Source organism: Chlorella variabilis, assembly GCF_000147415.1.
Source record: "Chlorella variabilis unplaced genomic scaffold CHLNCscaffold_7, whole genome shotgun sequence".
Classification (NCBI taxonomy): Eukaryota; Viridiplantae; Chlorophyta; class Trebouxiophyceae; order Chlorellales; family Chlorellaceae; genus Chlorella; species Chlorella variabilis.
Genome location: NW_005435081.1, coordinates 911,499 through 930,401, shown reverse-complemented (window position 1 = coordinate 930,401; position 18,903 = coordinate 911,499). Strand labels below are relative to the sequence as shown.

The following is an 18,903-nucleotide window of genomic DNA, read 5'->3' as shown; positions in this document are numbered from 1 at the left end:
TGCGTGACGCCCCTCACTCCTGCAGGGAGTCGCGCAGCTTGTGGAACCCCTTCTGCGCCTTGCTGGCCAGCTTGGCCGCCCACTTGGGCGTGGGCAGCGCGCCGCGGCTGCCACCGCCGGCCCCGCCGCCGGCCTGCTGCTGCCCCGGCGGCGCGGAAGCTGCTGGGTCCGGCCTGCCGGCCTCAGACCCAGCAGAGGCAGCCGGCTCCAGGTTTGGCAACGTCGCGCTGCTGAACGCGGCCGTGCTGCCAAAGGCGCCCGACGCCAGCGGGGCAGGGGGCGCCAGCCCGGCCGCCAGAGGCCCCGGGAACACCTCCCCCGCCCCGGCCACGTCCTCGGAAGCACGCCGCGGCGTGGTGCCGCCGCTCGCGGCTGCCGACCGGGCGGCAGGCGAGGCGCCGGGCGAGCCTGCCACCCCCAGCGATGCAGCGCCCGGGCTGCCTCCAGATGCCTCCGCTGCAGGCGCATCCGCCACGCTGGCGCCGCCGGTGACACCCGGGGGCAGCGGCGGCGCGGCTGGCGCGTGCGGGGCCTGCGCCGCGCCCGGCGTGGCGGGCAGCATGTGGCCAAACAGCATGCGCCGCTTGTGCTGCGCCCGCAGGTCTTCACCCGACAGCACCGCCTCGCCGCCCGCAACGCCCGCCCCCTCCTTGCGTCCCTTGCCCAGCGCTTGCAGCTGCAGGGGTGGTGGCTGAGGAGCAGCGCAGGTGAGTTCAGCAGGCCTGGGCGACAACACGCACACTGGTGCCAGGCATGAGGAGGGCCGCCCGCCTGGCAGAGCCCGGCAGCCAGGGAGACGGGAAGGGCAGGCAGGGCAGAGGTGCGGAAGCAGCGGCTGCTTCCCACCGCCCCATTCGTGAACCTGCCCACCCACCTGTGCCAGCAGCCCAGGCTTGCGCCGCGCACCGCCCTCGCCATCCTCCCCGGGAAACCCCTCGGGCAGCAGCTCCTGCAGCAGCGCAGGCAGCCGGGGCCGGGACCGGGGCAGGCACGCGGCGCAGCGGCAGCGGGTGAGGCAACACACCCCAGCCAGGCCCCGCAGGCAGACGCAGGGTGCCCGCCGGCGTGCAGCCAGTCAGCCGGGGTCTGGCTGGCAGCCTGGCGGGCACTGCCCTCCATTGCTCTCCGCCGCTCCTCCGGGCGGCTTGCCTTGAACTTGCGCCCCTGCAGCCCCGCCACGCTCTTCACAACCGACTTGACAATGTCCCACTGCGGGGCAGGGAGGGGGACGGGACAACGGAGGGAAAGAACCTCGACTCAGGCCGGGGCAGCGGCGCGGCAGCTCGGCACGCCGCGCGCGCACGCCCGCAGCGGGCCCAGCGGGCTGCTGCGCAGCGCCCGCCGGCAGGGCTGGTGGCGCCGCCCCCTCACACGAGCCCCACACCCACCACACTCTCTCTCTCTCTCTCTCTCTCTCTCTCACACACACACACACACACACCGCCCCGCCCCGCCCGCCCCCCATCTTACCTTCATCCTGTTGAACAGCTCCCTCCACCTGCCCTCAATGTTGACGTAGGTGCGGTTGTCGATGACCAGCTTGAGGTCGTTGAAGGTGCTGCGACACACGCGCACGCACACACACACACACAGGTGGGTGGGCACACACACACACGCACAGACGCGCGCGAGTGGGCGCGCGGGTGGGTGGGGTTGGGGTGATGGGCGCAGAGAGGTGCGATCACAGGGATGGGGCGGCGGCGGCGGGGTGGTTCGCAAGCGGAGCCAGGCCCGCATGCATCGGCGGAGGGAGGCAGGCGGGCAGGCAGGCAGGCGAGGAGGGGGGCCAGACACACAGGGAACCCCTCCCAACAGGGCCCCAAGGGTGGAGGGACCCCTCCCCTGCCACCTTCTTTCCACCCCACAGCTCACAGCGGGTAGCCCTCGTATGTGACGCGGCAGTGCGCCCGGTTGAGCTTCACGTGCACGAAGCGGACCTTGCGGTGCGGCGGGCTGGCCGCCGCCGCGCGCACCGCCACCTGCAAACGCACGGCAGCACCGCCGGTGGCGGCAGCGGTGTGATGGGCGTCAGCAAAGCGGCTGGCTGGCGGGGCTCGGGCCGACTGCCCGCCAAACCCAATCAATGCAGTGGGTGTCACCAGCGTGGGTAGAGCCAGCGGCGGCAGAGCCAGGGCCAGCCCGCACATGGAGCGCCCGTCACTCACGCTGTCTGCGTCTGAGGCGGCCAGGCTGATGCTGGACAGGGGGCGGTACAGGCGGCCGCCAGCCAGCGTACTGCCCGCCCCCGCACGCATTGCCCCGCTGCCAGCCCGCTCCAGCTGCCCCGTGGCACTGGTGCGCTGCAGGTGGCTGGGGCCGCCGCCGCTGGTGCGCTGCAGGTTAAAGGCGACGCTGGGGCCGGCGCCGGCGCCGCCGCCGCTGGCCAGCGCCGCCGCCGTCTCCGCCGCCGCCTCCAGGAGCGAGGCCTCTGCCGCGGCTGCTGCCGCTGCCGCCGTGGCGGAGCCTCCCAGCGTGCTCTGCCTGCTGAGGTTGCCTCCCTCAGCCGCGAGGGAGGAGGTGCGGCGGTGCAGCTTGCTGGGGGCGGAGCGCCAGCCTGGCAGGCAGGAGGGAGACGAGCAGGCGCGGTGGGCAGCTGGCAGCTGGCGCGTCGCTCCGGGCCCCCTCTCTGCTTTCCTTTCCTCCTGTATGTGGAAAGGAGGGAAGCCGGCACAGGCCCGGCGCAGCAGACCCCGCTGCCTGCCCCGCCCCGCCCTCATGGCGTCACACCCACACACCTGCGTTGACGATGGCCGAGGCGCGCGGCGTGCCGGCAGCCGCGCGAGGGCTCTGCCCGCCGCTGCTGGGCTGGCTGCTGGTGTCGCCCGGGGGCAGCAGCACGGTGCGCCGCTTGGGGGAGCCCTGCTGAGGGCCAGGCGGGGGCAGCAGGGGCAGGCTGGCGCAGCTGGAGCGGCGCGACGCGAGGCTCGGGCGGCGGGGCCGCGGGGCAGGCGGGGGCGAGGGAGCGACAGCGTGCGGCGGCATGCGGGGGAGGCAGGCTGGGGCGGCGGCAGGGCGTGCTCACCCCCATGGGGGAGCCCTGCTGCGAGTACGCCACCTCAGCTGGAAGCGCCGTGGCTGAGCGCCTGCAGCCGGGGGGCGGGGGGGGAGGCAGGCACCGAAAGCAAGCAAGGCGGCCAGAGGGCGGTGAGCAGAGTGGAGAGGCAGCATCAAAACTACCCTGAAAGAAGCAGGCCGCAGGTGTGCCGTGGCAGCGCAGCGCCAAGCGGTGCGCAGAAGGGGGTGTTGCCAGCAGCGCGGATGCGGGGGATGCGCGCGCACCTGTGCCGCGCGGCGGCGGCGGCGGGCACCGCCACGCTGCGCGCAAAGGCGGCGGCGGCACGCGCCTTCGACTCGTCCTCGCGAGGGAAGAAGTACTCCTGCGGTACCATTTACGTGCGGTACATGATGCGGTACCATGCACGGTGCAGCATGGCGCGGTGACGGATCCGTACTATTGTAGCAGGGCGTACAGCACGGTGCAGCGGCGCGCACGGCACATCGCAGCCGGGCCAGGGGAGCAGGCCGGCGGGCGCGGCAGCGGCGCCTCCCCCCCCCCCCCCCCCCCCCAGGCGACTAGCATGCGCTCACCCAGAAGGCGACGGCGATGCCCTCTGTGAGGTGGAAGGCTGTGGGGTGCAGGATGAGGTCCAGGTGGTCGTAGATGATGTGGGTCTGTGGGGAGGGGTGCAGGGGGAGGCGTGCGTGAGTGTGTGTGTGTGCGGCAGGCATCCGTGGGCGCCCCATGCATCACTCCCTGGCCACCGCTAGGCCGCCCCGCCCTCCACAAGCACGCCGTGCCCTGCACTGCAACCCTCTCCCACCTAGCCCACCCCGCCCGCCCACCTGCGTGGGCACCCCCATGGTGGCCACCGCCCGTACCATGTCGTCCCGCTCCCAGCTGGCATCCGGGTTCCACACAGACAGAATCACGCCTGCGGGGGGGTGACAGGGGTGGGGGGTGGGGCAGGCCGGGACGGCAGGGCGAGGTGCGCAGGTCGAGGTGGGCAAGCGGGACGGCGGGGCGAGGTCGGCAGGGCGAGGTGGGCAAGGGAGGATGGGGCGGGCGGGTGCAGGACGGTGGTGTGTCGCCCCGCCCAGCCCGCCAGCCACAGCTGCACCGCGCGCTCCTCCCCAGCCAGCACACACACAGCTCCACACGCTGTTCCACACTGTCCCACACTGTTCACGCCCCTTCCCGGCCCCCCCAAAACACAACACACCCACCTGCGTTGATGCCGGGGCCGGGCCCCAGCATGCCCTGGGAGTCCAGCACCTCGATGCGCCCAATCACAAACTTGGCGGAGCCTGCAGGGCGAGGGGAGCGGGGCGCCAGCAGGGCAGGGCGCCGCCAGCTCAGCAGGCAGGCAGGCAGGGGCGGCATGCGGCAGCCGCTCAAGGCGCCCCTGTGCAGCTCCCGCACGGCAGGGCTCAAGCGGGCGGCAGCGGCAGCAGGGCCCGGGTCCGAGCGTGCCGCCGCCACGGTACCGGAGTGGTCCTTGTTCTGAAACTTGTCCAGCAACAGGCGGCGGATGGCGGCCTGCGCGGGGGCGGGCAGGCGAGCGGAGCAAGCAGCCGGCAGGCTGGCGGGGTGAGTGGATGGCACGGGCAGGGCAGCACGGCAGATGGGGCGATGAGAAGCAAAACGAGGCTGGCGACAAGGCGGGGCACGCCGCGCCGCGCTTCATTCATCGGCGGCGGCGGCGGCGGCGAGCACAGGTGCGCAGCGAGCAGCACGCGGCTGCCGCTGTGCGGCACACCTGCACAAAGGGTTCCCGTGACAGGCTGCACATCTGCCACACCACGCGGTCCAGCTGCAGGCGCAGGCGAGAGGCAGAGTGCTTCTGCTGGCGCTTGCGCGCCACGGCCTGCGGGGGCAGGCGGGCGGGCGGGCCAGGGGCAATGCTCGGCTGCATGCGTGAGTATGTGTGGGTTGGGGTCGCGGGAGCAACACGGCCGGCGGGATGGAGATGCTGGCTCACACACAGATGCTGGCTCACACACTCACACCAGCCCAGCCGCTGCTGCAGCAGCAGTCACTCCCGTCAGCCAGCAGCCAGCGGCGCCACGAGCGCGGGCCACTACCCGCCACCCACCTTGAGCGCCAGCAGGCAGCCCTTGGCCTGCTCCACCGCCTCGTACGCGCCCCCCTCCTGCTCCTCCACCCACCGCAGCAGCAGCGCCTGCTCCTGCTCCTGCTGCCGCTCCCCCAGGTGCCGCCGCGCCACGAGCGCCGTGCTCTCCTGCGCGGCGCGACCCACGTCCGGCGGCGGCGGTGGCGCCGCGCCGCCGGGGTCGCCCACAGGCGGCGTATCCGCCGCCTCGCCGCCGCCGCCGCCGCCGTAGCCGCCGCCGCCAGCTTCCTCGGCAGCTTCCACGGCTGCTGCAGAGGCGGCCGCCAGGTGCTCCCGCATCGCTACGTTCAGCTCCGCTGCAGGACGGCGGGGCAGGCACCAGGCGTCCTGTCTTGGCCGCCAGTGCGGGATGCAAGCACGCCTCGCCGCCCAATGCCTGCCGCAAGCAATGCAATCTCTGCTGCCCTGCAGACCCCCCCCCCTTCTCCGCTCTGTTCCACCCCAAGCTTAGCCGTGTGTGCACAACCCACCTGCGGTACCAAACTGTACCGCCACAAAGTCCGCGCTGTCTGCCGCCAGGAAGTGGGCCACCGCCAGCGGCGGCAGCAGGCCGTCGGCGTGCAACCCGGGCGGCGCCAGGTGGGAGGTGAAGGCCTGGAGCCCCAGCGAGGCACGCAGCTGCGGGGCGCAAGGACACACGGGGAGGGGGCAGGGCAGGGCAGGGCAGGGCAGGGCCGGCGGGCCGGTGTGTCGGCTGGCGCGGGGAGGAAGCTCGGGCAGGCAGGCAGGGAGGCAGGGAGGCAGGCAGGCACAGCAGCGCTGGCGTGGGCAACGCGTGCGGCTGACGGGCGGTCACGCAGCCCTGAGGCAGGCAGGGGGCAGCGCACCGTATGGGACGCCTGGCGCAGCTCCGACAGCTGCTGGCGCATCAGAGCGTACAGCCGCCGCGCCTCCTCCACTTCCTCCCCCTCCAGCTCTGCACCGGCAGGGCAGGGTGGGGGTGGGGGTGGGGGTGAGCGGGGCAGCAGCGCTGGGCGTCGCCAGCGGGGTGCCAGCCATCCAGCCAACACCCAGCAGACCCTGGCAACGGACCCATCTGCCCGCCCCGCAACCCGCCCCGCAACAGCAGCAGCTCGCCGAGCCCATGCGCACCACCCCGCCCCACTCACCCGCCAGCAGCGCCGCCTCTGCGCCCACCGCGTCCACCACGGGTCCTGGGCTCTGCAGCATGCCCACCACATCCACCAGCACCTCAAACTCCCGGCTATCCATCACGGCCAGCACCTCAGGGACCTACGGAGGGTGCGGGAGGAGGAGGGTGGCGGGGCAGGTGTTGCAAGAGAGAGTGTGTGCCCGTGAGGGTGTTGCAAGTGTGGGAGAGGTGCAGGCGTGCGCTGAGCGGGCGAAACCGGCGGCGGCGCTCGACGACAGGGCGGCGTGGTCACGCCGCCGCCGCCCGTGCTCCTCCCTCCCGCCACCCCAGCAGCTGCGCACGGCGCAGCATCGGGCCCGGCGTGCAGCGCTCCTGTTGCTGCCTCATCCTGTTGCCCTCATCCTGGCGCTGGCACATGGGTGGGCAGCAGCAGACCAGAGTCAGTTTGAGATCTCACCCTTATCACCAGCTCCTCGCCCCGGATGGCTGAGGCGGTGAAGCTCGACTGCGGGCTGGAGCGCAGCCTGCCGCCCCGCCCGCTCAGCGGCGCGCGCCGGCGCCGGCCGCCGCCGGCCGTCGCCTTGCTGTGCCTGAGGCTCATCTGGGTGGGCTCGAAGATGCGCCTGCCGGGGCGCAGCAGGCGAGGAGAGGAGGCAGGCATGGTGGGTGGGTGGGTGGGGGTGGGGGTCGCATCGTGAGTTCCCTCCCCTCACACGCCGCCTTCACATCTCAACGCCAGGTGCCGGCAGGCCCAGCAGCCTCCCTGGCCTCCCCCCCTGCCCGCCGCCTCCACTGCTTGCTTCTGGCGCCGGCTGCTGCGCTGGCTGCTGCGATGGCCCGCCAGCCCGCCGGCCCCACCTGGCGGGCACCATCCTGCCCTGCCCCGCGGGCAGCTGGTATCCTGTGGGGGTGGGCTGCAGCCACAGCACAGGCGCATCTGGGTCCACATCCATCTGCGTCACATGCGCAGACACCTGTATGGCGGAAGAAAGAGGGGTGGAAGAAAGAGGGGAGCGTGGGGTGTGTATGGTGGAAGAAAGGGGGGAGCGTGGCTGTGCTCGTCCCAGCTGGCAGCGAGCGACGGCGGCCACGTGCGGTGTGAAGCAGCCCAGCGGCGGCGGCTGCGGCTGCAGCTGTGGCGGCGGCGCTGTGCGAAGCAGCCCAGGAGCAGCGGCGGCGGCGGCCGCGGCGGCGGCGGCGGCTGCGGAGGCTCTTGCCTGCTCCATCATCAGTGCCGTCACATTCAGGCCCGGCTCCGGCAGGTGCAGGCCCTGCAGCCGCCCGCTGCGCGCCGCCAGCAGCAGCCGGCCCTGCGGGGGCAGGCAAGGCAAGACAGGGGGGGAGCGCGCCGCGAGGTTGCAGAGTCCAACCTTGGAAGAGTCCCACCTTGGAAGAGATGCAGCCCTCTCCCAGGACTCGTCAGCAGTGCAGTGCTGCCCACACCGCAACGCCACCCATACCGTTACACCCCCCACGCCTGCCGCCAGCCAGCCACCAGCCGCCAGCCGCCAGCCGCCAGCCGGCCCAGCTGCCCAGCCACCCTCCACCTCACCTGCGCCGCCTCCGCCTCGATTGTAATCTGAAGGTCCCTCACTTCCACCACATACTTGAGCTGCCCCGCCAGATCATCCGCAGGGCAGGACAGCAGCGCCTGCGGCGCGCGCAAGAGGAGGGGCCAGGCGCCGAGGGGCCCGCCGGAGCGCTCAGCGCTGCGGGACGCAGCGCACGGCGTGGGCGGCGGCAGCGCGAGGAAGGGGCGGCAGCAAGGCAGGAGGAGAGGCGCGGGCGTGGGCACTTGTGTGGATGAGCACCGCAGCCCACCTCCTCGTCTTCCTCCTCGTCATCGTCCTCTGCGGTACCCGGGTGCACCAGCCCGTCTGGCCCGGGCCTGCCCCGCCCCACCCCCACACCCTCCCGGCGACCCCTCCTCCGCCTCCCCGCCCTCCCCTTCCTCCTGCCGCTGCTGCAGCAGCAGCGCCAGCAGCTCATTGCTACTGTCTCCCGCCGCCGCGCCCGCCGCCTGCTGCGGGGCCTGGCCTGGAGTGGGCGCAGGGCCATCCACGCTGCGCCGGGCGCTGGGCGGGGCTTCTGCCAGGGGCTCGGCGGAGGGGGTGGGCAGCGGGGTGGAAAGCGCCGACTGCGACTCGCTGACGTGGCGTTGCAGCTGCACGGCGGCGCAGGGAGCGGCGGCAGACCGGAAACGTGACGGCATGCGGCTCAGGGATTTGGCCGGGGGAGGCATGCTGAGGAGGGAAGACGCAGGTCGGCCGGTGCGGCGCCAGGCATGCACCGCCGACACAAGCAGCTCCCGGCAGCCGGATGGCAGCCGAGCAGCCTGCAGCGGCCTGCGCCGCACCCGCACCACCGGGCTGGAGATGCACCAAGGCATGCTGGGGCTGGTGGTGAGGGCGGGGGTCGGGGAGGGCGACGTGGAGGGCGGGAACATCTGCGCAGGGTGGGGCGGGGTGGGGCGAGGCGCCAGGGTTACACCATGAGGCGAGGCAGAAGCAGCAGCTGGCTGTGCATGGCAGGGCGGCATAAAGGAGCTGGGAGCTGGGAGCTGGGGCGGGAGCAGAGGGAGGGCAGGCCAGGGCATGCGCCGCTGCCTCCAAGCCCTGGCCAATGCCGTCCCCGGACCTTGCGCTGGCGCTGCCCCCCACCACCACCCACCGAGTGCACTGCGGCGTTGCGCAGGTTGTGCCGCTGCTGGGAGACGCCGGTGGTGAAGGCGGAGATGAGGTGCTCCACTGCAACGAGGAGAGCAGGAGCAGGCGGGGAGGTGCATGCGGTGTGTGCGTGTGCGTGTGCATGTGCGTGTGCGCGTGCGAGCGTGGGTGCATGTGGCAGGGAGCGGGTGGCGGGAGGCAGGCGGGCTGGGCTGGCGGGCGGGCAAGCCGCACCTGCGCCCCACACCGCGTCCCGCGCCGCTCGGTCCACCAGCACGCGGCAGTCGCTGATGAGCACACGCAGCGGCCTGCGCAGCGGCTCGCAGCGGCCCGGGAAGCCGAGGGGGCGTCAGCCGGCAGCTCCCCTTGGCACGCAGCAGCTGCCAACAGCAGGCGGGCAGGTGAGCATCCAGCCAGCATGCATGCCGCAGGCCCCCCCTTCCCACCTGCTGCTGCCGCCGTGCGGCTGCAGCGCCTCGGCCACGGGGTCGTCGCCTGGCGAGGCGGCGCGGCTGGCGGGCGGCGTCAGCCCGTCCTGCGTCACCGCCACCGCCCCCGCGCTGATGATGGGCTCCTGCTCTCGGGTCACTGGTGCCACCAGGTCGCCCAGCAGGCCCAGCATCTCTCCCTCCACCTCCTCCGCATCCGCCCACGCGTCCCGCGCGCCGCCCCCGGCCGCCGCCGAGCGCGGGCTGGCGCCCGGCAGCGCGCTGGAGGCGCCGCCGTCGGCGCGCCGCCGCTGGCTGCCGGCCTTGTGGACCGTCACGCCGCCGGCCTGGACGTCCATGCTGAGGGTCAGGGTGCGGGTGGCCTCCTGCCTCCTGCAGGGACGCAGACAGGAGGCCGAGCGGGCAGGCCCAGCGGAGCAGGCGCATTTTCGCCGGAGGGGGGCCACGAGGGGACAGGACACGGGTTCGCAACTGGCGGGGGCGCGCCGACCATGGCACGCCCAAAGCACGGTGCCAGCACCGCACGAGCCCCCTGCCTGCCGACCCTTCACCGCCCGCCACCCACCTCTTGTTGCCGCGCGCGTGGGGGGGCAGCTTGAGGAAGGTGGGCAGGGGCTGGTTGAAGAGGTAGCAGGCTGTGTAGGCGCAGGAGGGGGCGTGCAGGTGGATGCCGTGGGAGGGGTCAGAGGGGTCCCCAGCATAGTGCACCACCTCCAGGGGTGCCGCCACGATGTTCAGGCAGAACTGCGGGGCAGAGAGGGGTAGGGCGGGCAGGCGGGGGCGCAGCGGGTGGTTGGTGGCGAGGTGGTTGGTGGGTTCGGGGTGCTCTGCGGTGATTGGGGCGTGTGACGGATGACCGGGCAGAGGCAGCAGGGGCGAGGTGGGGCAGCCGGCGGGGCGGAGCTGCCCAGAGTCGAGGCAGGGCGGAGCAGGCCGCAGTGTGGGTTGCAGGCGTGTGTGGCAGGGGCCCGGCACCCAGCTAGCCTCGCCTTCTGCGTCAGCTTGCCGATGCCCTTCTTGGAAGGGCTCGCGGCGGCCGGGGGCTTGCGCCAGAAGAAGCTGCCGCGCCGCGCCACCGCCCGCATCTGCGCAGGCAGGCAGCGGGCAAGCAGCCGTGGCGGCTCCTTGATTGTTTGCTGGTTTGGGTGGCGGTGATGCAGGAAGCAGCGGTGGCGGTGGGGCGAGCCCACAAGACATGGTCGGCGTCCCCCGAGCGGGCCGCGCTGCGCCTTGCCTGCGGCGGCAGCCGGTTCATCACCGCCACAAACTGTTTCATCCATTGGATCTGCAGGGGGAGGGAGGCAGCAGGCGCGGTGCCTCAGCGCGAGGCCTGCCGATCAGAAGCTGAAGCCAGCCAGCATGAGCCTTGCCTCACCTGATGGCCGCCGAGGAAGCCAACCGCAGGCCCTGCCGCCGCGGAACCGTCGCCGGGCGCCGCTCCGCCCTGCCCCAGCTCCACATGCAGAGCCAGACCCCAGCTGTCCACCTTGTACGCTACCCCCGCCTGCACCGCACATGGTTTAGGGGGTGGGTGGGATGTGTGTGGGAGGGCAGGCAGGTTGCAGCGCTGGCCCGCACGCCCGACGCAAGGAAGCAGCAGCAGCAGCAGCCTGCCGTGCCGTGCAGGAGCCGCTGCTGTCGGGCTCACATGCACCGGCGCCTGCAGGGCGCCAGCTGGAGGCAGTACCACAGGGAACAGGTGGTGCTCCTCCGCGGGGCGCCCCCCAGGCAGCTTCCAGTCCACCTCCAGCCTGCGCCGTCAGCCGGCGGCGGGGGCCGGGAGCGCATTTTCTTAGTTACAAGATGCCAGCAGGCGAACGACACGATGTCACGCGCCGCAAGGCAGGCCACACACGCTCGGCTCACGGCCGCGCCAGCCTTCACAGGCCACGACCGCGCCGCTGGCTGCTAACCAATCCCAAGGCCCACCTGACGCTGGCTTGAGGCGCCCGCAGGAAGGGCAATTCCAGAAGCGTACCGCCCAGCTGCTGCACGCCTGCCGCGCGGTGCAGCGTCACGCTCAGCTCTCCCGTCTCTAGCTCGTATCGCCCCGACAGCAGGCGGCCATGCACCCCGCAGGCCTCCACCTGCGCCAGCGGTGGCAGCAGCGGCGGCAGAGAGGGGGATCAGCAGCCGACATGTATGTCATGTGACCCTCGGCAAGGCGGCTGGGTTGACGAGCCCAAGCTTGCAGGCAGCGACAGCGGCAGTGGCATGGGCGGTGGCATGGCAGTGGCACGGCAGTGGCATGGCGGTACCTCCATGCGCTCGCTGGTATCGCAGATGCCGGGGTGTGCGGTACCGCCCAGGGTCAGCCCGAAGCGGCCCACCGACAGCGCCACAGGGCCGCGCCACATGTAGCTGCAGGCGGGTGCCGCCAAGCAGCCAGTCAGGGTGTCCGCCCCCCAGATACCTGCTGGAATGGCATGCATGCAATGCATGCATACCACCCAGCACTGCCCTCTCCCCCGCCCATCTCACCGCAAGTCGTCCCACCAAGGGATGGGCGGCGGCCGCGGCACGCTCCTGTCTGGGTCGCTGGGGCTCAGCCGCTTGCCTGCCAGGCCCACGAGCGTCATCGTTGGCTCCAGCCCCTGTGCTCGACAGGCGGGGGAGGTGGGCGGGCACGGCGGTCTGGCAGAGAGGCAGGCGTCCCCATCCAACGTGGCCGCGTGCAAACCGCGTTGCTGTCAGTGATGCATGCAACCCACAGCCTCCCCGCCTGCCTGGGAGTGGCACACTGTCAGCGTGCTGGCCTCCAGAGCCAGGTCTGTGTAGAACTTGAAGGGAGGCCTGCAGGGTGTGCAGGTGGGATGGGGTGCAGGGGGCGTGCAGAGGGGCGGCGGTGGGGTGGGGCGACGCAGGAGGACAGCAGCCAGCAGCCAGCAAGGAGGGGCCGCTGCAGTAGCGCCAGCAGGCGGGCACGGTGCACGAGTGCCAGGCCGGCAGCGTCGACAACGCAGGTCGCATGCAGCGCAGGCCCAGCACGCAGCCTGCATGCCCGCCGCACCTGCACCCCTTGACTGTTATGGGAATGGCAACGCGGCGGTGGGCCCCGATGGGCAGCTGCCTCTGCAGACAGAGCAGCAGGAGGGAGGGAGGCACAGGTGCACCCAGTTGCGCCGCCAGAACAGCAACCCCTCCCTTCACCGTTCTTCTGGATGCTTCCCTGCCCACCAAACACAGCCACTGCCACAAGCCGCCGCCAGAGCGCAGCCCACCTGGCGCGTTTGGGGCGGCGCGGTGGCCTGGCGTGCCACCGCGGCAGCGCCGCTGATCAGCACGCCGCCCGCGCCCACAAACGGGCGGCTGGTGCCGGCCAGACGCATGGCAAAGTCGTCTGCCGCCACATCCACATGCAGCTTCAGCATCTGCAGGCAGGGGAAGGGGCGGCCAGGGTGGGCAGGAGCTGGCTTGCGTCTGTGTTGTGTTGTGGACTAGGCACTACAGTCGACCGACGCACACAGCCGCACACAGCAAGCACACAAATGCATACAGTAGTACACACACCGCACATACATACACACAACACACGCACCACAGACCTCACCCCACCATCCCCCACCCACCTTGGCCATGGGCACGGCCTCCGACGGCGGGTCGGCCTCCGCGATCTGGCGCCGCGCCGCCGCCCGCGCCTCGTCGCTGCCGCAGCACACCGCCACCAGGCCCTGCAGCCGGCTGCAGCTGATCACCATGAGATCGTGGCCGGGAGGGGCGACCACGCCGCCGCTGGGGCCCCCCGTGCCCTCACCGCCATCCCCGCCTGCCAGAGCCGGCCCTGAGCCAGGCGCCGCCTCCTGCCCCTGCCCCTGCTCCTGCTCCTGCTCCTGTGACGGCCGCAGCTGCCGCCGGTTCCAGCGGTCTGCCTGCCGCAGTTTGCTGCGGTACAGCAGCAGCAGCTCCTGCATCAGCCCATCCCAGGCCTGCTGGCTGGCGGCCGCCACCGTCTCAAACGCGCTCTCCACCATGCCGGCGTGCAGCGGGCTGGCGGTGTCGGCGGGCTGCAGTTAGGGAGCAGCAATGGGAGGGTGGGCAGGCGAGCAACGCCTTCAGGCACAGGAGGGTGTGTTTCACCGGCACTGGAAGCTGGCGCATGTGAGCCAGGGAGCAGCACAGGCACAGCCCACACACCTGGACAGCTGCCGCCACCTCGCCCCACAGGTGCTGCTGCACTGCCAGCTGCTGCAGCAGCGGCCCCCGAGACGCCATCCAAGCCTGCACAGAGAGGCAGGGGTCGTACAGGCAGCAGAAGGCGCAATGCCAGGAGGTGAGCAACAGAGCCTCCCCTTCCATGCTGCCCTTGCAAAGCGCTGCAGGCACAGGCTGCGGGCGCAGCTGCTGCCGCCGCACCTCCATCGGATGATGCTCAAAGCGCAGGGCAGGCTCCTCTGCCACCAGGTTGATCTGCATGGGGAAGAGCAGCGGGGGCCGCTGCCGCCGCTCGTCTGCTGGCACCTGCTGCCCGTTGGCCCCCGCCGCACCGCCTCCGCCGCTACGCAGCTGTCGTTTGAACAGCTCAAGGTGCTGCAGGTGCTGGTGCATGGCCTGCAGGGGACATTGCCACGCAGCACAGGAGGCAGTAAGTCGGCACGTGTCTGCCTGTGCCAGGACCACAATGCTCCCAGAAGGACGAGTACAGGGGCTGGATGGAAATGCCAGCAGGGTGCTGCAGTACATGCCAGGCGGTACCACAGCAGTACCAGGCTCACCGTCTCCAGCGCCTTGAAGTACAGCTCGGCGTACCGTTCCGTGGGCCCCGGCTCGCCATCGTGCGGCACTACCAGCTCCGCGCCGCTGCAGGGCCAGGCCGGTGCAGAGGGATGTGAGGGGCAGGGTGAGGTGGGCTGTGGCTGTTCGCTCGAACAGAGTAGACCGGTGGTAGAGCTTGCACAGGTACAGGCGTCTGCTGGCCCATGCCACGACTCGCACCAGGGGGCATGCCAAATTGCAAGAAAGCGCACCTGAAGCGGGCATCCAAAATGCTAGCGGGGCCGCACCCCAGGGCCGCCGCCGCTGCGGCGTCCTGCGTTTGCCGCTGACCGCCCTCTGCCGCTGCCGCTGCGGACGGCGCCGTCGCAGCATCGGCCTCCAGCCAGGCCTCCAGCCTGGCACGGTGGTATGCGTCGTAGCTGGCAGGGCTGCCGCCCACATCTGGCTGCGGTTGCCCCTGCTCCTGAGACTCGCTGCCTGCATCAGCATCTGCCGGTGCAGCCCCCACGCCCCCTGCCGCCGCCGTCTCAGCAGCAAGCAGCGGCGCCGCGAGCCTGCTGCCGCTGGCCGCCGGCCCTGGCAGGCGCAGGCTGGCTGCCAGCTGCCGCCAGCGGAGCACAGGCGTGCCGTCCATGTTGAGCGCTGCGCCCGCTGTGCTCACGCTGTGCTGACAGCCCTGCTGTGCCCCGACCACAGCGTGCACCGCCGCCACCTCCACAACCATGTCACGGCCACGATCGGGTGCGTACAGCGGCTGCACCACGCGCAGCTGTCCCACCGTGACGCTGAGCGGCTGCCGCGGCCGCCGCTGCTTGGTCGCGCGCGGCTGGCCCTCGCTGCTGATGCTGCCGCCGCCGCTGCGGGGCACTGCCGCAAGCACCGGCGCCAGCTGCTGAGCGGCGTGATCTGCCACCGCTGCCAGGCACAGAAGCGCATCCGCATCTGCGCAGGCCGCCAGAGACCCAACATCGAGCTGCATGCCGCTGCTGCTGTCGCCAATGCTGCCGCCACCGCTGCCGCCAGCCTCAGCCGTGTCAGGTACAACGGAAGCATCTGCCGGCCGCTCCAGTGCCGCTGCCGCCGCTGCAGGTGCCGCTGTGGCCTGTCGGAAAGCAGCACGGTCCAGGCTGACGATTGCCAGCTTGGCTTGCTCTGCAAGCACAGCCGGGGGGCATCTGGGCACCTGAGGGAACCCCTCCTACGGACCAGCCCAACATAAAGGGGGGTGCTCGTGGGGCGCCTGCGGGCATCAAGGCTGCAAAGAAGAGGCGCCTTGCACTCACCCTTCAGGGCGTCGGAGCGGCTGGGGAAGCGCTGGGAGAGGGGCCCCTCGCAGTAGAGCAGGCAGCACCCCTCGGCGGACAGCCTGGTGCCGCCGCTCCCGCCCAGCCTGCCGCTCATGCTGCTGAGCAGCAGCGCTGGCGCCGTCGGCAGCAGCTGCAGCTGCCCGCTGGATGCGTGCTGAGCTGGCACGGTGACGGTGGTGGGCAGCAGAACCAGCGTGTCGGCACAGGAGAAGGCGAGGCGCAGCGGCAGCGGCAGCCGCTGCCGCCGCCGGCTGCTGGCCGCCGCCGCGGCCACCGACGCCAGCGGGGCAGCTGCCGCAGTGCCGGCATCGCTTGCTGCCGTTGCCTTGGGCGTCGGCAACAAGCTGACAATCACGCTGGCCACCTGCGCAAGCTGCTGCTGCTGCAGCAGCAGGTGCACGCCAGCCGTGGTGGCATCCAGCGATGCGCCTGCTGCCTGCTGCTGCTGCTGGTCCTGGTGCAAGGCCTGGGCTGAGTGCTCCACCTGCACCCGCAGCAGCTTTGCGGCCAGCATCTGAGGCGGCGGCAGCACCGGCGCGTGCTGCTGGCCAGCCAGGCTGCCTGTGGCGAGGGCGTGCATCTCGATGCCATCCGCCTCAAAGCTGCCGGAAGCCGTGCTGCTGCTGCCACCCTGCACTGCCAGCCTGCACGATGCCAGGCTGCTGCTCCAGCAGCAGCGCCCCGCAGCATCTGTGAACAGCAGCCTGCTGCCATCTCCGAGGCTCACGCTGCCATGCCACTCCGCCAGCAGTGGCGCCGCCGAATCAGCGTGGCCAATCGACGCCTGTGCCTGCCTCTGGCCACCAAGCCCACCAACCTCGCCCTGGATGCCGCTGGCATCAGCTGGAAGCAGTGTCTCTGCTGTTGCCACTGCTGGAGGTGCCGGCTTGATGGCTGCCGTGGCAGCCGCGGCCATCTGGCGCAGCTGGCACACCAGCGGCTGCACTGCGGGGTGGCAGATATCTGTGTGCAAGGCGCCGATGCTGACTTTGGCTACCACTGACAGGGAACCCTGGCTGAGGCCCTGCTGCTGCTGCTGCTGCTGCTGCTGCGAAGCAACGCCTGTTGCCGCCGGCGAGAGGTCCAGCGACCACTCGGCTGCCCCGCTGCTCAACGCCACGGCGGATGGCAGCAGCTGCTGCCTGTGCCCAGTCCCGCTCGCTGCCCCAAGGCTGGCAGATAGCTGCTGCCAGCCTGCCCTTACGCTGGTCAGTGCTACTGCGCAGCTGCTGGCACTGCTGCCGCTGTCTGCTCCCTCCTCTGCCGCCGCCTTGGCAAGACGGCAGCTGAAGCCCCTCAAGCCAAAGGCTGCCTGCAGCGGCAGCCCGCCGCCAGCACTGGCACTGCTGCTGCTACTGTCTGTGGCCACACTGCAGCTAGCAACAGCTGCCTCCATATCTCTTGGGAGCAGCTCCAGCAGGCGTAGCAGCCGCTGCTGCTTGTCGTCCTGTGCAGGCGGTGGCGCTGCCTGCTGCGGCCTTGCGCCCCGCCGCCGCGCTGCGGCCTGCACTCTCCACTGCTGCTGCACCCACAGCAGCAGCTGCTTGCTGGCAGTCAGGCTGATGGCGCCTAGCTGTAGCGAGAGAGACTGCAAGGAGGGGGGGGCCGAGGAAGAGGCCGCCGGAGCCAGCTGCCGTAGGCTGAAGCTACCGTCATGCCGGTGCTCCAGCAGCAGCCGCTCCAACTGCAGGAAAGGCGCAGGATCCTGCTCGAGTGTTCCCACAGGGCTGCCCGCCTTGGGGCTGCCGGGGCCGCTGCCCAGCCCCCAGCTGCTCTGGAGTGCCGCCGTCAGGCGGCTCGGGCTGCTGCCGCTGCTGCTGCTGCTGCTGCCGGCAAGCGTGCTGTTGGAGTTGGGCAGCAGGGCAGCAGAGAGGCCCTCCAGCACCAGCTGCTGCACTCCGTGCAGGGCCAGGGACCCTTGGTGCAGGTGCAGCATCACACCTCGCCTCTGCAGGCACAGGCGTACCAGCACACACGCTGAGGCCGGCTTCCTGGTGCCAGCAACTCAGCCGCCTGCATGCCTGGCGCGTGCTGTACAGCAATCGAGGCCGCCAGCAGCTCCAGCACCCAACCCCCAGCAGACTAGCACCCACCTCATCCTGGACTGTCAGCCCCTGCAGCCGCACTGGCAAGTGTCCCAGCAGCCACAGCGGCGGCCGCACGACCCGCCTCCTCCTAGCACCGGCCCCAGCAGCAGCGCGACCGAGGCCGCCTGGCTGCTGCTCAACCGCATCAAGCGCCCGTGGTTGTGGCTGCGGGGGCGCCGCCAATGTGATGCCGACACCTTGCAGCCGAACCGGCAGCAGCAGCTGGCCGCTGATCAGCACCTGCCACAGCCAGCTGGCCCCGCCGCTGGTGGCGGCAACGCCGCTGGCGCCGGCATCTCCAGCAGCAGCGGCGGCGGGGCCTTTGCTGGCCATCCCAACTGAGAGGTGAGCGATGCGCAGCTCACGCATGGGGCCCTGCAAACGCGTGGGGCAGTCGGCCGGCATGCCCGGCACAGCTTCAACCAGCCTGCACCATGTGACCGTGGCTGCAGCAATGCAGCAGGACATTGCCGGGGCCGCCCCGACCGTCGCGATGGTTCGGGCGCAGGCTGGCTGGCCCACCAGCCTTGGCAGAAGGTTGGCATGCGCAGGCACTCACCACATGCAGCACCAAGCGCAAGTCTGCCAGGCCTGCAAAGAAAAACTGGCCGATAGAGAGGCGGAAGGCGCGGCCGTGCGCAAAGTGGGTCACCGCCAGGCCGAGCAGCCTGCAGTGGATGAGCGTGGGGAGGTGAAGCAGGGTCCCAAGTGGGCATCAGCACAGGCACATTATGCTGCGAAGCCCGGGTGCCAGGCACGCAGCGGCGGCAACGGCGGTGCAGCACCAGTGCGCCCGAGCTCACCGCTTCCAGCAGTTGGCAAACACAACCAGAATGCCCGCCCAAACCATCAGGGCCGCCAGCGGGCCCATAGCGACCCACGAAACTGTGCGAAACGCGGCGGGTTAGGTGTTGGGCTGCAACCTCACGGCGGCCATGTGGAGCTGCCCTGAGCGTTTACGGGGCTGCGCTGCTCGACAGCAGGGCGACCTGGCAAGTCTGTGCGTCGCCAACCGATCACTCCCTCAATTTCTTTCAACAAATGCCCGCAGATACAGCTTGAATCGGTGTAACAAAGTGATCGAACAAAAAAGATCGGGCGTAGCCGCCCTATGGAGCTCGAGCGCAAAACCTGCGCCACCGCCAGGCGGGCGGGGCGGGACCCAGCGAAAAGGAAGGGCTGGGCGGTGGACACCGAGCCTCCCGTATGAGTTGGGCAGCCGCTGGCCCCTGCCTATTGCCAGCTGTTACCGGCCGGGCCGGTCCATCACCGCCGCTCCTGCCGCCGCCGCATCAGCGTCGGGGCAGGTCGGGGCAAAGTCAGAGCCTCGCTGCTTGTTGTCACCCGTTCTGCTGAGCTTCAAGCCACAGCTTACTCCAACTGTGGTAATCAAAGATGAGAGGAGGGACATAGGCGTGGACCCAGGAGGCGCCACTGCATTCCAGCTGTGCTGGCC

General features: G+C 71.2%; 1 protein-coding gene across 1 annotated transcript; it reads right to left on the bottom strand.

Moving 5' to 3' along the window:
- Window positions 1–13: 13 nt before the first annotated feature.
- CHLNCDRAFT_144323 (hypothetical protein) lies at window positions 14–18,318 on the bottom strand (the record flags this gene model as incomplete). The annotated part of the gene is made up of 49 exons (XM_005848631.1): window positions 14–676; window positions 875–949; window positions 1,180–1,209; window positions 1,471–1,558; window positions 1,873–1,979; window positions 2,166–2,554; window positions 2,736–2,862; window positions 3,023–3,083; window positions 3,280–3,377; window positions 3,589–3,672; window positions 3,844–3,932; window positions 4,225–4,305; window positions 4,486–4,537; window positions 4,758–4,865; window positions 5,094–5,428; window positions 5,603–5,750; window positions 5,960–6,048; window positions 6,242–6,365; window positions 6,683–6,848; window positions 7,084–7,199; window positions 7,317–7,535; window positions 7,778–7,876; window positions 8,047–8,075; window positions 8,128–8,389; window positions 8,582–8,671; window positions 8,896–8,972; window positions 9,126–9,199; window positions 9,338–9,712; window positions 9,906–10,084; window positions 10,536–10,625; window positions 10,716–10,844; window positions 10,989–11,091; window positions 11,270–11,427; window positions 11,599–11,701; window positions 11,822–11,934; window positions 12,052–12,133; window positions 12,351–12,412; window positions 12,562–12,711; window positions 12,910–13,344; window positions 13,475–13,558; window positions 13,694–13,888; window positions 14,053–14,137; window positions 14,305–15,205; window positions 15,337–16,948; window positions 17,084–17,308; window positions 17,454–17,474; window positions 17,658–17,822; window positions 18,007–18,115; window positions 18,251–18,318. 49 exons carry the CDS (start codon window positions 18,316–18,318, stop codon window positions 14–16), a joined length of 9,324 nt encoding a protein of 3,107 aa, XP_005848693.1.
- Window positions 18,319–18,903: the final 585 nt, after the last annotated feature.